Consider the following 15,161-nt stretch of genomic DNA (forward strand, 5'->3'; position numbering starts at 1 on the left):
TTACTGATAAAAGCATTTTAGCCACATAGCCTTTTCAAGAGTTCAAAGGCACAACTTATCTCGGCTCTGTGCAACGTGTTTACAGTTTCAGTCCATACCTCAAATTAATTTTGCACTTTAGAGACAATGTCAAGAGATTTTAATTTGTTTTATAACGTTTTTGTTTATGAATACATAATATTGGAAATTCAGATAGAAACAGTAATAAGAAATGTTTTCAAAAATATGTCGAAAAGCTCTTATTGAATACAGTGCAACCTTCCGAGAATATTCTGCGGCCAAAACGTGTCAATGTGGAAAACAGCCATTTTAGGTCGACGACAGCGGCTCTGCTTTTGTTTGACTATTTACCGCATCGTCCTGACCGATTTAGACACTATACAAAATGTGGCTAGTTTAGGTAGCGCGATCAACTAGCTTGTGCGCATGCTCACCTCTCTGTTGCTATTCAGTTGTTGTAGTAACCAGGAAGATTAGCCGCGGAGATCAACTGGCCCTGATGACAGCAACTCGCTAGCACTAACAGGCTCGCAGACATAAAGGCAAGTAGAAGCTGATGTGAACTTTGCACGCTATTGGTATGAACGTCTCACCAAGTGGTCTCATTTATTTCGTTAGCAAGTGTCAACAGTGCGGTGGCGTTTCCCCCATGAAGCATATAGGCTAACGTATTTAGCTGTCGGGATTTGATAACCGTCATCGTGAATGAACCGCAATCGACACTATTCACTGTAAATGCGATATCAATTTCAATATCACGTCACGCAGCGGGACGAAACACGTTCCCAGCATACTGGAGTAGTTTCAAATGTGATGGACATGAAGAAATTTCAGTAATCTCACGTCCTTTGTCAGTGAAACCTTAATATCGTAGCTGTGACTCTTAATAACTCCTGGTGTTTCGCGTTCGTAATAAATTTGCCCACTCACTGCATTTTATAGTGAACTAGATGAAATACTAAAGGACTCGTGTATATGTATATTTTGTTGTTGTTGTTTTTTTTGCAGTTAGGATTTGTCAGTGCCATGGTACATCCCAGACACTTGATCCCTGGAAGATCTCAGCGGGCAGGTTTAGTGTGAAGATGCCATCTGTGATCGGGGATGAACATGGCTCCGTATCCCCCACCGAACAAGATCAGGAGTAAGTCTGATTACCACGACTGACAGGGAGAATTTCTTTACGACTGGCTGGGATCCGTCACCAGCCGAAAGCTGTGACCCTGCAACAGATGGGTTCTTGGTTAGGTGCAAGAGATGGGCACCTTCTCAAGAGAGTTTTAAATGTCTGTAAATACAAAATCATTGCACAGCTAGTCTTAACCCTTTTTAAAAGATGCGTGCGTGTATGTATGTACGTGCTTTTACTTTATTGTAAGACCTTAATACAGCATTAACAACATATTAATTAGCTGTGTTAATATGTTGGTGTTTTTTCAGTTGCGGAAACATGTCTGTGGTTGTCTTAAACTATTGACCTAAGGAAACAAATTAAGTGTGGATCAAAGCTGCAGCAGCGGCATGAGAAACTCCTGATGTGATTTTTATACTCTCCTAATTCTCATGCCCTGCGACACGGTGGTGCACTACTCCAAAGACATGGAACCTGGGTTTTACTGGCAACTCTAAATTATCTGCAGGTGTGATCGTGACTGGTTGTTTGTCTCCCCATGTGTGTCCCTGCGTTGAACTGGCGATTTTTCCAGGGAGTACTGCCGTCCTCATCCCTAGGCAGCTGTGATTGGCTGAAGTTGAACCATGTGTAATCAAAGAGAGGGCAGCGCCATCGCAGCAACAGTTGGTCGATATTTTCCGGGATTTGCTGACTAATTCCCTCTTAAGCTTTGCTTAGTCATACCTCCACGGTACCTGCTTTAAGTCTGACTTTCAAATCCTGAATTAGTTTGAGTTTGGTTTGCCCTCCGGGTGACCTGCTCAGCCAGGAAGTTCTCAGACACATGATAATTATTTATTTATTTATTTCTGTGCTTTGTAAAAGATGAGCCAAGAAAAAAAACCAACCAAAGACCAAACTTTATTACTATCTAATATGGTTATTCCAAAAATAATGCGGTTTCGCCTTATACAATTCTTTTTACAAGCAACATTTCTCAGACTGTGACAGCGCGCAAGGAAACAAAAGCAACACAAACGCCCAGTGTGACGCAGCGAAGTCATCGTAGGCACGCCTGGACGCCTGCCGCCAGCGAGGGGCAGCCGCTGTTTACATGCCTCCCTTATTGAGCCTGTTCATGCCCGTTTGAGTTCTGCTCCATCTTTGTGCTACCTTATCGTATATTCAGCCGCTGATAAGCGGGCTCTGTCAGAGACTATCTGATAGTTTGCACTTTTGCAAGGGTACATTGTTGGCGCAACACGCCGGCCCGTTATTGGCCCGCATCCTCAGAAAACCTTGTGTGGCTCATTTTCTACCTGCTCCACCGAGAGAAACGGCATCTGCGTCGAGTCGCTTCTTCGTGGGGGTCGGACTGTTAGTCTTTGTCTTTTATATTCAGATCAAATCAAATCTTTTATATTACAACCTAGGTGTTTTGAATTCGTTACATAAGTGTCCAATTGAAAATAGTTTTGAAATATTTTGCCATTGTCAAATCTCACATGCGGATTAAAAGTCGGGTGGTTTTACAGCCTCGTGCACAAAAGTTCAATATGCGCATTTATCAAGAATTTATTTGGTGAGTTGTTGACTTTGACCAGTGCCGCACCATAGTGACCTTTACTAACGTTGTCCCCTCTACCACTCTCCCGAACCGCAACTCTGCAGAGACCAGTCCTGCATCGCATGGAGTGGCATCAGCAAGACCATCCCTGTTCTCCTGTTTTTTCCTGAAGCTGCCGTTTCAAAAGATGGCAAGATCAGCTCCACTGGTGGTAAGGCCGAGCCAAAAGTCCAGAAGAGAAGAGAAGGGGTTTCTTAAACTTTGAACTCTGAGAGTATTCTGTTGTTCTGTGTGTTCCCTCTTGCTCAGAGCGCTATCACTTGGCCTTCAAGATTGTGCGCACAGAGAGCCGCCTGGTACGAGGACTCCTCACCAATCACGGCTTCAGTGAGGTAATGTGTCCGGCTGACCGCTGGTGATTTTAAGGGATCGGCCCAAATCTTGTAAAAAGTTATTGTTTTAGCTCCTCCTGAGCTATAAGTGCACTTGAGAGTTGTGTAGGATGAGACGCAGCACAGCTGTGCTTGTTTCATTTGACTGATTTTTGCCTCTTTGTCAAAGCTCCGTGAGGCACCAATGGGGGGAAAGAAACCCTCAAGAGATCCTTAATACCGTTTCACGAGAGTACAAAATCCCCGGTACTGCTCTTTCCAAGAAGTTACAATTAATTCCCTTTTTATTTCATTTCAATGCTCTCCGACTCCCGCTAACCCGTCATCAAAGGCGGGCGAGTGTCTACCGCGGCCGCGACGGAGCCAAGCTTTAACAAGGCTTTATTGCAAACATCTGTGCCTCCCCAAGACGGCGAGCGGCCCGGTGAACTCTGCCTCCTCACCAATTACTGGCACGAGAACAAACAAAACAGATAAAGCAAAAATAATGGGACGGTGATGAAAATCTCCGAGTTGGCCTTCCCCTCAGAGATCGCTTCCAACCAGCGAGGCCGTGTGTCACTAAGTCAGTGGGAGTCTGATCCAAATCTCAGATTTGGTTCAAATAAGCTGTCATACGTGACAGACACCCACGTGTAATCCCCCTGTGGACGTTTGTCATTGTGAAACACCGTTTTTTTTTTTTTTTTGCACTTTTAGTCATTACATTAGAGGATCACTTGCCCCGTGCTTGAAGATCTTGTGTCGCACCCAATTCAGATCTTTATTTTTCATCCTGGGTCCTGGTGGGGAAACCTTGCATGGTTAATTATCCAAATATTTATCTAGACGTCCAGGAAGCAGCACATTTAGCCCCCCGTTTGTAGCCCCTCTGCTAAAGCACTTTAGCTTCTTGCTAAAGCGGCCTCGTTGAACTTTACACACATTTTGATGGGGGCAAAATCAAGTGGCCTCGGCAGATGGAGCCAACGCCTGGCTGAGGGTGTTTCCACTAACCTGGAAGAGGAATTGGTGCTGTTTGTGACATCACAAAGGGATGAATTCCAGGACTGCGTTTTGCAAACTCTGAGAAACTAGAGCCAACATACTGTGAGAAGGATGGAGCTCTCTCATGTTGAGGGTTGATCATTATTCCTGATGCTGTTTGCATTGTATTTTATTATTATTCATTGGCCTTTTCATTTTGAGATCCAGCTTTTTGTCCAATATCCTGCACTGTTTTCTTCGCAGGTCCACCAAAACAGCAACGACTTCAACCTCATGTGGACCGGATCCCACCTCAAGCCTTACATTCTCCGCAGCCTGCAAGACTTCCAGAAGGTCAACCACTTTCCCAGGTACGGTTCCCGCCGTTCACACACTCACAGACGCGCGAGTGCCCTGCCGCTGCGCCGCGTTATAAATAATCACCGCGCAGCCGATTCTAAGCCAGACTTCCAGCTTCCGCTGCAAAGCATTTATTTTGGACCGGCGCCGCTGGGAAACGCGGAGTGAATCATGCTGTCAGGGGCGCCTGATCCATCGCTGTTATGTATGCATTTATTTTGGTTCTGTCAGCGGCGGAGGGGCCACGCGGCCGTATTTAACACCGGAGGCGCTTTGCTCATCTCCAGGTCGTACGAACTGACGCGGAAAGATCGCCTGTACAAAAACATCCAGCGAATGCAGCAGACGCACGGCTTCAAAAACTTCAACATCGTCCCCCAGACTTTTGTGCTCCCTTCTGAGTACCAGGAGTTCTGCAGTAAGACTCAGACAGCAAAAAAAAAAAGATCTGCACTAAATGTTGACGTCTATTTAAATGGCCACCTTTCTTCTTCTCTCTCCTGCCTTGATCTCAGATTGCTTTGTCAAGGACAAGGGTCCCTGGATCATCAAACCAGTTGCGTCCTCAAGAGGGCGGGGCATCTACCTGGTCAGCAACGTGAGTCATCTGGGGTTCCGCCCCTCTCTCTCCAGCCGCGTTTCCATGACAGTTTTTCGCAAAATAAAAGCGATATTTGTAAAAAATTCGACAAAGTTAGAATTGTCGAAAAATATCTTCCCGTGAGATTTTCGGAGGACTGTGTTTGCTTTTGTTTGTTTGTTTGCTGTCAAGGATGGTTGCTATATTTTTCTCTTTGGTTACTTTGGTTACTAAAAAAATATTCCATCTCCTCCTCCGTCCAAACATAACGTGCCATTTTCAGTTGGAGTGAACTGGTCACGTGACCCCCTACATCACGTCTGGTGAATTGTGTAAATGCAAAAAAAGTGTTTCCATGACACCTTTGCGATACACCTCTATATCGACATGTCTGAAAAATCACCTCATGAGAGCGTCAAAACCTTTTAGCCATATTTGAAAGGTTTTTCCAAGTTTAGGTGTTTCTATGACCACTTTTTTTATTGACATATTTAGGTTTTGCACAATTCTAGGCGTCGTGGAAACGAGGCTTCTGACGCAGTGTCGCATGACCGACGCGTGCGTTTTCTATTGCGGTGCGTCCTTGGTTTGACTAACCTGGCGCGCCAGATGGAGCGCTTCCTAAATCTGCCAGCTTAATCACGTGTATCCAGCTGGTTAAGAGCCCATAGAAAGTACTTCCAAAGAGGCTGGGGGGAGGGGAGGTCCAGTGTGGAGGGCGATTACAGGAAAACCTCAAGCGCATTCACCTGGTCCGCTAACGTCTGTTAGGACTAGTTTTAGCAAGCCCCTCATAGGGCGACGCTGGCCGCAGCTCAAGCATGAGCCACTGCACCAGGTGAGCCGCGATGCAACGGAACTCTTGGCAGAGCTCAAGTAAACAGAAAAGCTCTTCATGCCGCCCGGCTTTAATAAAGATGCCACTTCTGCAGCTCTTCTTCTGTTTCTTAGTGCAGCTTGGAGCAGTTGCTTCTGGCTTTGCTCACTTGCAGCCCCTCTTTATCTGTAAAGGAGCTTGATTTATTTATTTTATTTATTTTTTGATCTCCTGAGATCTAAAACCTCTGATCAGTTCTATATGATTCGCTTTGGAGACACCTGAAGGGAACAGCTGCAAGGAAAATAACCCCAAAATTGATGAGAGCCACGAAAACAATTTCTCCTACATTTTTAGCCCACTATATATATAAACTGACTATTTTGGTCGCGAGACGGATGCAATGATTCAAGATGAAGCTTTAAAAATGACACAAATTCCTTGTGTCCTGCCTCTTTTTATGACGGGTAATGACTATTAAAGGCATTTTTTGACATTTTGGAGACTCACTAGATTTGTGTGTGTGTGCGTGTGCGCGCACGCACGGCGTATGAAAAGTAATAATAGGACTGGCGGCTCTGATGGAGTGAAACGGCGGTGGCTGCTTTGAAGTCGTAGCCAGCAGACGGGAAACAGACAGGAAGAGATAATTTGATTCCTTTTTGTCTCCTGTTGGTGACAAGTTTCCTCTGATTCATGCGTTGACACAGATTCGCACTAATGTCAAACCAAGTGGGAGTTCACCTCTGGTGCTCTCAATCAGGAATTTTGTGTGAACTCAAACAGTCGGCCGGCCACATGTTAATCCTAGTGTGTGTGTGTGTGTGTGTGAATGGGGGAGGGAGGGGTTTTTACAGACACAGCTCCCTTTGAAGAAAGCATCAAATTGATTTTTTTTTTTTTTGGTGTATTTTGTATTTTTATTTTTTCAAAGATAAATTATGGACTGAATAAACTGCCTTCCAAGGCCGCTGGATGAGCTCGGCGCTCGCTTCTCACTTTTGGAAAACATGTGCACGATCCCTCTTCCTTTCAGGCATTTTTATAAAACAGTGGAAAGAATGTTGGAGCGATATTTTGAGAGGAGAAAGAAATATGCTCATTTCTCCGGTTCAGGTTCTCTCTGAACTGAGGCCAGAAGTGAGGCTACACCCCTCCTCCGACTCTCCTCAGCCTCCCCACCTGAAACACATTTCATCCTTATAAATGACCCAGTGTCTCCCACCACCACCACCACCACCGGGCTGCGTTTTTTATGAGCTGTATTTTAAGTGTTGACCCGGGATGGCCGCCTGCAGCGCAGCATCCAACTGACCTTTTTGATGTCCACGGTAAACAGCATCGTTGCTGTTTGTTGTTGCATCAGGCGCCCGGAATGCTGCCACGTGTGAGCCGACGTGCGTTTGTGTGCGATGAAGGTGTATGTACACTACCACCAGCCAAAAGTCTGGACACACCCGATGAATTAAATGTCTTTTCTTTCATTTTCATTACTATTGGCACTGCAGTTTTGCACTGAAGGCACCACAAGTACACATGAACACACGTGGAATTACGTAGGAAACAATAAAAGTGTAAAAGAACTCAAACAACTTTTATATTGAAATTCTTCAAAATAGCCACGTTTCATAAAAAGCATAGTTTAAAATGTTTTTCCTTGCTGCACAATTACATATATCGTGCTCATACATTTGATGTCTTCAGTATCCATCTGCAGTGTAGAAAGTTTTAAAGATAAAAAAAAAAAAAATAGAAATTCCATGCGAAGGTGTGTCCAAACTTTTGACTGGTAGTGTAAATTTGAAGCAACATCCACGCTTCACCAGTCTCTCTCTTTTGCTTTTCATCTGCAGCCAAATCAGATCTCGGTGGATGAAAACATCTTGGTCGCCCGCTACATTAACAACCCACTGCTGATAGATGGTGAGTCCTCCTCCTCCTCCTCCTCCTCCTCCTCCTCCCCCTCCTCCCCCTCCATCATTCACTTCACTGTTACTCGCTCAGCGTTCATCCCCGTCTTGATTCTTTGGTTGTCGCCGTCGTCCTCATCTTTCAGATTTCAAGTTCGACGTGCGCCTCTATGTGCTGGTGACGTCGTACGACCCGCTCCTCATCTACGTCTACGAGGAGGGGCTGGCGAGGTGAGGCCCCGCCCGGCTTCGGTTGTCACATCCCCAGGGTAACGATTACCCCCCACGCGGTTACTGATCGTTCGAACTGCTTTCAGACAGGGGGGGCAAAACAAACTCGCACAACGTAATTAACTTCAGCGAACATCTCGTCAGGCCTGGAAGGCAAACGGGGAGCGAGTGCGCTTCTCAGATGCCCCCCCGCAGCCTGGGAGAAAAGCCAACAACAGCTGGACGAGGAAATTAGTTAAGGAAATTGTTTATTATGAGTAATCTGGGCTTTTTTGTCCTAAAGGCAGTTTTTTTTTCTGGTCCTGTTTTTACGGCTATTCCCTTTTCTGGCCACATGAGGGCAGCCTGCTCTTTTTCAGACTTGCCAAGCAGCGGGCCTGTAAAACAAAGTGCCCTATTGTTCCGTTTGAGGGATTAAATCATCAAATGTTTCAGTGTCTGCCGCCGTAATTGCGCAATATTAATGGGACGTTGCGATTTGAAAGCCAGTACTAGTCATTCACCCGAGAAGAAGCAGCTGGCAGGTCCCGCTGTGTGGAGAGGAGTGATGATTCGTTGGAGGAACTCCTCCGTTCTCACTCAGAGGTATGCGCTAGGGAGGGAGTGCCCCTGCCCCCCTGTTTGCTGTCTTCATCATCAGCTCCGTGCAATAAATCAAGGGAGCAAAAAAAAACAAAAGTAAAGATTCAGTCCCCTGCTTCAATCGTTTGGCGTTTCCGCAGCTTGTGTTGGTATTCAGGTGCGTGCGCGGGAGTTCTTCTTCTTCTACTTCTTCTTGCACATGTGGCCTCCACTTCTCTCAAACTCTGCCAGATATTAATCTTTCCCTCCGGTGCCTCCATCATTCACTCAAGTGTCAGATGTTTAAATGCGATCGCCGCAGCAGATATACGTGCTGATTGACGACTGCAGTTTTTTGTTTTTTTTTCTGTTCTTCTTCGGCCTTGCGAAAATAAACTCTCCTCAAAACCCCCTCCGCCTGCAGGTTTGCCACAGTCAAGTACGACCGGACTTCAAAGAGCATCAAGAACTTGTTCATGCACCTCACCAACTACAGCGTGAACAAAAAGAGCAGTGACTACGTCAGGTGACTTTGATCAGCGTCAGAAAAAAAAAAAAAAAAAAAGAAAAACCGCACAATGGGCCGTCGGGACCATTCTGGGAAAGCTGGGCCTGACGCATCCATTCACTGGAAGGGCCGGCCATTTGAAGTGTCTGTCTTCCCTTTTCAGCTGCGATGACCCTGAAGTGGAGGATTATGGGAACAAGTGGAGTATGAGTGCGGTGCTGAGGTATTTGAAGCAGGAGGGGAAGGACACCACATGTGAGTCACGACCTGCGTTCCGGGCGCCCTCTCATCGCGCCCTTTGAACTGATGCAAAGTGAAAATTAGCCCAGGTTGCATGAATAAACGTCTGCTCCCTTCTTTTTCCCCCCTTCTTCTTCTTTGCAACCCTTTGTCTGGCCGCGCCAGTGCTGATGAGACAGGTGGAGGACCTCATCATCAAAGCCATACTAAGTGCTGAATGCCAGATAGCCGACGCCTGCAAGACATTTGTACCCCACAAGACCAACTGCTTCGGTAACCTCGTCTTCTTTCTCCTTTGCTACTGTTATGTACTTGACACGAATCCGCACCGTTGTAACAACTCTCAAAGCAGTGAGTGGGTCGTAGACTGAAGCCCGGTCCACCTGCTCCTGGCCTGAATCAGGCCTGACATTTTGTTACCTTCCATTTGCTATTTCAAAAAAAAAAAAATGAAGCAAAGTTGTTTTTTTGAAAATGGTTCAAAATGGTTGGCAAAGCAGCAAAATGTTAAAGTATATTATATAAAAAAAAAATACCTTGCTGAAAAGAGATGTTGCTGCTCCATTTAGAAGCAAACTTCAATTTAAAAAAAAGATACTGGTCATTTTTTTCTGTTTTGTTGTTATTTTTTCTTGGACATATAAAGTCTTGGTCTTGGTCTTGATCTCGATACTCTTGAGTCTAGATAATGTAAACAACAATAAACAACAACATGTGGCGCGCGTCAATATGGCATTTATGCTAAGGTGGATTTTAATGCGTGCCAATTCTAAGGGAGGAAAACCACAAAGTGGTTGCGTTATTGATTCAAAGCTGCAGATAAAAAAAAGGAATAAAATAAGGCCACATCAGTCCAAGCTGTTAAAATCCACTTCCATCTGTGTCTCTGGATAAGGATTTGATTTGAATGAAATCTAAAATCTCGAGTCCGTATTTATCACACGTGCACGCACACACGCACGCACACACAAACACACTGCCACTCCCTTTGCATTTCCTTTCCGTTTCAAAGTCATTGTCCCCACAGTTCCTTTTCACCGTTTCTCCTCTGAGCTGGTCTGATCTCGTAGACAGTCGCCGCGGAGCCTTCCTGCCTCTCTCTGCCCTCTGACTGGCCGGCGGGCCGTGAGCGGCCTGTTGACTGCAGCAGGGACTCTGCATCCTCCTGCTCTTCCTTCTCCTTCTCCTCCTCCTCCTCCTCCTCCCTCAGGCCGACTGCTTCATTGGCTGCCCCTCGCCTGGCAAGCAGCAGGGCTGGTGTGAACTCCATTTTGGAACCATTACCCCATGTTGGTGTTGGCACTAATTGTCCCTCACATCTCCCCCCCCCCCCCCCCCCCCCCCCCCCCCCCCCCGCCGCCCGCCTGGCAGTCTCTCTGAGATTTTGGAGAAAGCGAGCTCGCTGGGCCAAGCCTCCCTCAGCACCACTGTCTCTTTTTCACCCCCTCGTCTCGCCGTGTCTTGTTTGTTTGGAGTTCTCCCTCTCTCCCCTGCTCACACTCTCCTTCACCCCTCGGATGCTGGAAAAATAAAAGGATGTTTTTTTGTGCGCTTCTGTAGACATAATAGTCCTCTTGATTGGTTGTTGTTTGGGCTGTATTCACACCATCAGTCAGTCGCCTGCATAAAGATGCTATCTGCACCCTCAAGTCTGGGGGGCGGCGCCGCTAGCCCAGGGTGTGAATGGTGACCATGGAGGTATTTACAGGGAACTGTGGTTTACCAAGACTCCACCTGAGTTACCTTCATATTTGAATGTGACCCAAATGAAGGAGCAGGTGACGCAGATCTGATCCCCAAGAAACATTTGCGCGCATCCCGGAAGACACTCCCATTAAACTGTGATATTGTTTGTATTCCAATCTTGCATACAGTGATCGCACATAAGCATGTCGGGAACACTGTGTTATCAAAATAATCTGATATTTCCATGGCACAGACTGACGAAACACTCACTATCCATAATGAAAAACGATGGAAGCTCCATGAAGTTTCAGTCTTTAATGGGCCCACATTCGGCCCACTTGCAGATCTTTTATTTTCCGTCTCCAAACGCATGATTAATGATCCCTGTAAATCTGTAGATCTCGGAGAAATGTGCGCATTTAGCAGTGTATTTACAGCCGCTGGAGTTGATTTGCAATGTGGAGGCGTGTTTGTATTGTTAGAAAACCCTGCTGAATGGTATTTCTCATGTAATCCATGGCCTTTGAAAATACAATGAATTGCTTAGTTTGATCTTTTGAAGCAATGTTGAGAAGTTGAGCGTGTGCCCTCAGTTGACCGTGAGACTGCTCGGACAGCGCAGAGATTCATTGTTCAGAGGCGGAGCGTGCAGTCTGAAAAACCTTCGCTAAGCGTGGAAGAGTTTGGAGGGCTGCGATTGTGCCCACGTCTTCAGCCGCGTCAGTTTAGTCTCATTTTGCCATCTTCAAATGGCTGTAAGCCAGTTAATTACGGCAATTATTGTCTGCCTGCAGGATTAGATTCCACGGGGAGACAGTCGCACCAGGACCACCCTCGTCCTCCCTTGTTCATCCGTCTCTCGCTGTCTAGTTGTGTCGGAGCCGGTGTGAAGCAGCGGGAGTTTCACAAACACGACGCGGGCCCGTGTCTCGGCTTTGCGGCCTCCCGACCGAGCTGACACATGACGATCCGTTGGCATCAGCTCCCCCTTTTGTTTTCCGCACGTTTTCTTCCGTTCCGTCGCCCTGCATGGCAGCACAGTGCACAGGTAGAGCATCAGAGGGCCACACAGACTGAGAGCGCTGATCAAAGTGGCCTTTGTTTCCACTCTGCAGTCACCCCGCTTGGCCTGGGAGGAAGCCACGCAAGATCATAAAGAACATTATCGTCGTAATTTACTGCAAATTGTTCCCCGGTCTTTTTTTTTTTTCTTAACGTCTATTAATGGCTTTAATACATTGTTTATTGTTTTCAAATGGGATTTTTTTTTTTCCCCCCGCCGTGCTCAAATTGCACGTGCACGTCTTAAAGAGGCACACGGTAACAAGTTCTCTTTACAGCTCCTTAATGCCTCGTGTGGGCAGTAATGAAAACAGCTGATTTTTTTATTTCTGCACGGTAAGAAACGCAGGAGCGTGCGCGAGTGCGCACGCCCGGAGAAAATACCACCCATGCGGCTCCTTACGCTGCTGCCGTGTGATTAATGGACAGAGTTTTTTGCTGAGGGATGCTGATTACTCGATGTTTTGACTAAGATCTGATTAGCCGAGCCAAAGGCCTATTTCATTACACACAAAACATTCCACCTCCTGGTCCCGTGCGCCCAGCCCCTCCTTCCCCCAACGTCCCTCTTAGTAAGTGCTGAGTGTGGTTGGAACCCCTCTTGGCGAACCAGTCCCCCCACCATTAAAGTTGTTTCTGTTGGTCTCCCTGCACTGACTGGCTGTGTCGCACCCTTTCCCTCGACTCACCCCCTTGAAGAATTATTCAAAAAAAACAATCTGGATCACAGCCAGGGGCCCTCGAACGTGCGTTCCGATTCCACACCTGTCGCTCACAGGCCTGCCGCTCTATGTTCCCTACGGCAGCAGAAAACCAGCTGAGCTGCAATAACTCATCTTGGAATGATGCAAGTGTAACTCAGTTGCAGTGACAGGACACGTCAAGGCCTTCAGTGACGACGTACTTGGTCCTACCTCAAAAAAATATGCTGCAAAAAGAAATGGCAATATTTAGAAATTAGGCAACAAAAGTTTTAACAGCTCTAGCAAAACTACTTAAACTAAAGGAGCCTAAACAAGTTTGTCCAATAAACTGCGCATTATTGCCGTTTCATAAAAGACGCCAACGAGACAATAACAAAAGAAAATATTAATTGAAAGTAAAAGTAAACCAAATATTTTGCATTTGTTGTTGGGAGTATTGAATAATAACGCGCCACGTTATTTATATTATAAATCACCTTCTCCTTCCGGCTCTCGCGAGTGCTTATCCAGTCACAGTTCGGCGTAAGACCGGCTAGTTGGGGAGGAGGCGGGGTTGGGGTTATCCACTAATAATAATAATAATAATAATAATAATAATAAAAAAACAACAACAAACAGTTAAAAACGTCGCAATTTATCGTCTCTTTTTCTCCATCTTTTTCTCTCCCAATTATCTCCCCCGGCTCTCGGGTTGCTGGTTTTGTGGGTGTGATACGCTTGTTTGCCGCCACTCCTCTCCTCGTCCGCAGCTCCTGTTGTGGGCGCGCTGTGGGCACGTTTTTACGGCCCGCGCCGACTCTCTCCGCCCCCCCCCGGCCGGCAGCGGTCGAGCCACAAAACAAACGTGTCTAGCCGAGCAGCTAGCTTGCGAGCGGCTCGGCAGGCTCTTGGGGCATGAGCGGCGTCTGCCTCCTTTAATTGGGGGAAAATGCTGGGCGCATGGAGCCTGTGTGTCGGCTGCTGCCTGCCCGAGGTGGCGTAACACCTCCCCATTTTCCCCTGTTGTTGTGGTGCCACTGGTGGTGAGGCAACTGCAGGCTCCAACCCATTTATTCCAGAGCCGCTCCGTTCCCCAAGGCTAATGCATGTGCAGCGTTTTATGGCACCGTGCACACTCTCTCTTTCCATCTCCCCCTCTCCTTTTTCAGCCTGCGCACGTTTTCTCCCTCTCTCCTTGCTGTCTTCCTTTCCCTCCCCCCCCTCCAAAAGTGGATAGAATAGGACAGGCCCCGCAAGTGGAAAATTAAACTCCAGCCCTCTGCCTAAGTAAGCACTGTTTTGCAACGGGGGTCCAGTCCATCTTTAGAAGCTCAGATGGCAGTGAAAGTTTCAGCTGCTGGGATTTTTTTGGCCCGAGGATTTATGTCTTGGTTCAGTTCCCCGCACTAGCAGCACACTTTCAACTCCTCACCTATGCAGAAAAGCAAATGAAAGTCTGACCTCATGCAAATAATGAAATATGTGGCCAAACATAAAACGTGTTGTAAATTTAATTGTGAATGCAGCACTTTCATTAAAGGTCCCACATGACAATGCAGCCACTTTACCATTGTGCTTAGCAGTAATAAAATGTGTCTCTTTCTCCTCCAATAAAAAAAAAAAAAAGCCTTCCTTTAGTTATTGTGAACTGGGGATAGACATGAGAGAGTGTACGCTGACATGAATACCCTTTGGAATTAAGCCCTTTGTGATGTCACAAAAGCCACTGATACCTCTACCAGGTTAGCCATGACAACAGCCAATGATTCCCCTCCCCCTTGCTTACTTGTTTTACCATTTTCTTAACAATGTGGACGCAGAAAGAGGCAATTGTTCTGGGGTAATATTCCGTTAATAAGCAATTAAGCAATTACTTGTGCAACTGCTAGAATCTTGGATGCAAAAGTAACACGTGTAATATTGGTCCTTTGACTCTTGGTTACAAAATAAACAAGGTAATAAATTAAACAAAGCCGCAGTCATACATACATTTCCTTTGGAATTTGGGACCTCTATACCTAAAGGAGCAATAAGTGGTATTATTCAGCTCATTAGAAAAACAAAAACAAGCGTTGCTATGTACAGAAGTTAGTGGCATTTAGAGTCAAAAGGTGATTTGTTGTTCTGCTTGAAGCACACATCCTCCCCACCCTCCACTTCCTGTCAACACCAATAAACAACAAAAGTGGTAAAAGGGAACTGCTCCACGCTAGCGATAACATAGTAGGTGACTAATATGTTAGCCTTAATTGTAAGAAATACCAAAGCGGACATTTTCCCGCTTGTGCAATTAATCTTACCACCTGACATTGTCCACATAACTTTGATGGTTGCATTCTGAATTGGATTTGCTCAGTGGAGGTTCACTCGCGACAGTGGAGTGAGTCTGTGCAGGGAGCCGGTTTGTTTCGGTGTGCGCGCAGTGCAAAGCTACAGCATGTAGTGGTTGAAATTGGACCAAATAAAACAATTTAAAGTGATGTA

General features: G+C 46.2%; 1 protein-coding gene across 6 annotated transcripts in view; it reads left to right on the forward strand.

The window, feature by feature from the left end:
* The first annotated feature begins 71 nt into the window (after positions 1-71).
* The window catches only part of ttll5 (tubulin tyrosine ligase-like family, member 5), a 56,493-nt gene continuing 41,403 nt past the window's right edge, over positions 72-15,161 (forward strand). For 2 of the 6 annotated variants that reach the window (XR_012926043.1, XM_076018218.1), the window contains exons 1-12: positions 82-546; positions 1,013-1,144; positions 2,786-2,892; positions 2,991-3,073; positions 4,304-4,410; positions 4,687-4,817; positions 4,915-4,997; positions 7,650-7,719; positions 7,853-7,937; positions 8,923-9,024; positions 9,170-9,261; positions 9,412-9,519. Coding sequence is in view for 5 of the 6 variants with exons in the window: in XM_076018218.1 (XP_075874333.1) it covers positions 1,086-1,144; positions 2,786-2,892; positions 2,991-3,073; positions 4,304-4,410; positions 4,687-4,817; positions 4,915-4,997; positions 7,650-7,719; positions 7,853-7,937; positions 8,923-9,024; positions 9,170-9,261; positions 9,412-9,519 (1,027 nt within the window). In the remaining variant the exon portion in view is untranslated. Of the gene's footprint in view, positions 579-1,008; positions 1,145-2,785; positions 2,893-2,990; positions 3,074-4,303; positions 4,411-4,686; positions 4,818-4,914; positions 4,998-7,649; positions 7,720-7,852; positions 7,938-8,922; positions 9,025-9,169; positions 9,262-9,411; positions 9,520-15,161 lie in introns of all 6 variants that reach the window. The other 4 variants (XM_076018220.1, XM_076018221.1, XM_076018222.1 and 1 more) reach the window with 4 other exon arrangements.

The sequence above is a fragment of the Nelusetta ayraudi genome, unplaced genomic scaffold (genome assembly GCF_046127955.1).
Source record: "Nelusetta ayraudi isolate G7.1 ecotype Tasmania unplaced genomic scaffold, CSIRO-AGI_Nayr_v1 ptg000007l, whole genome shotgun sequence".
Classification (NCBI taxonomy): Eukaryota; Metazoa; Chordata; class Actinopteri; order Tetraodontiformes; family Monacanthidae; genus Nelusetta; species Nelusetta ayraudi.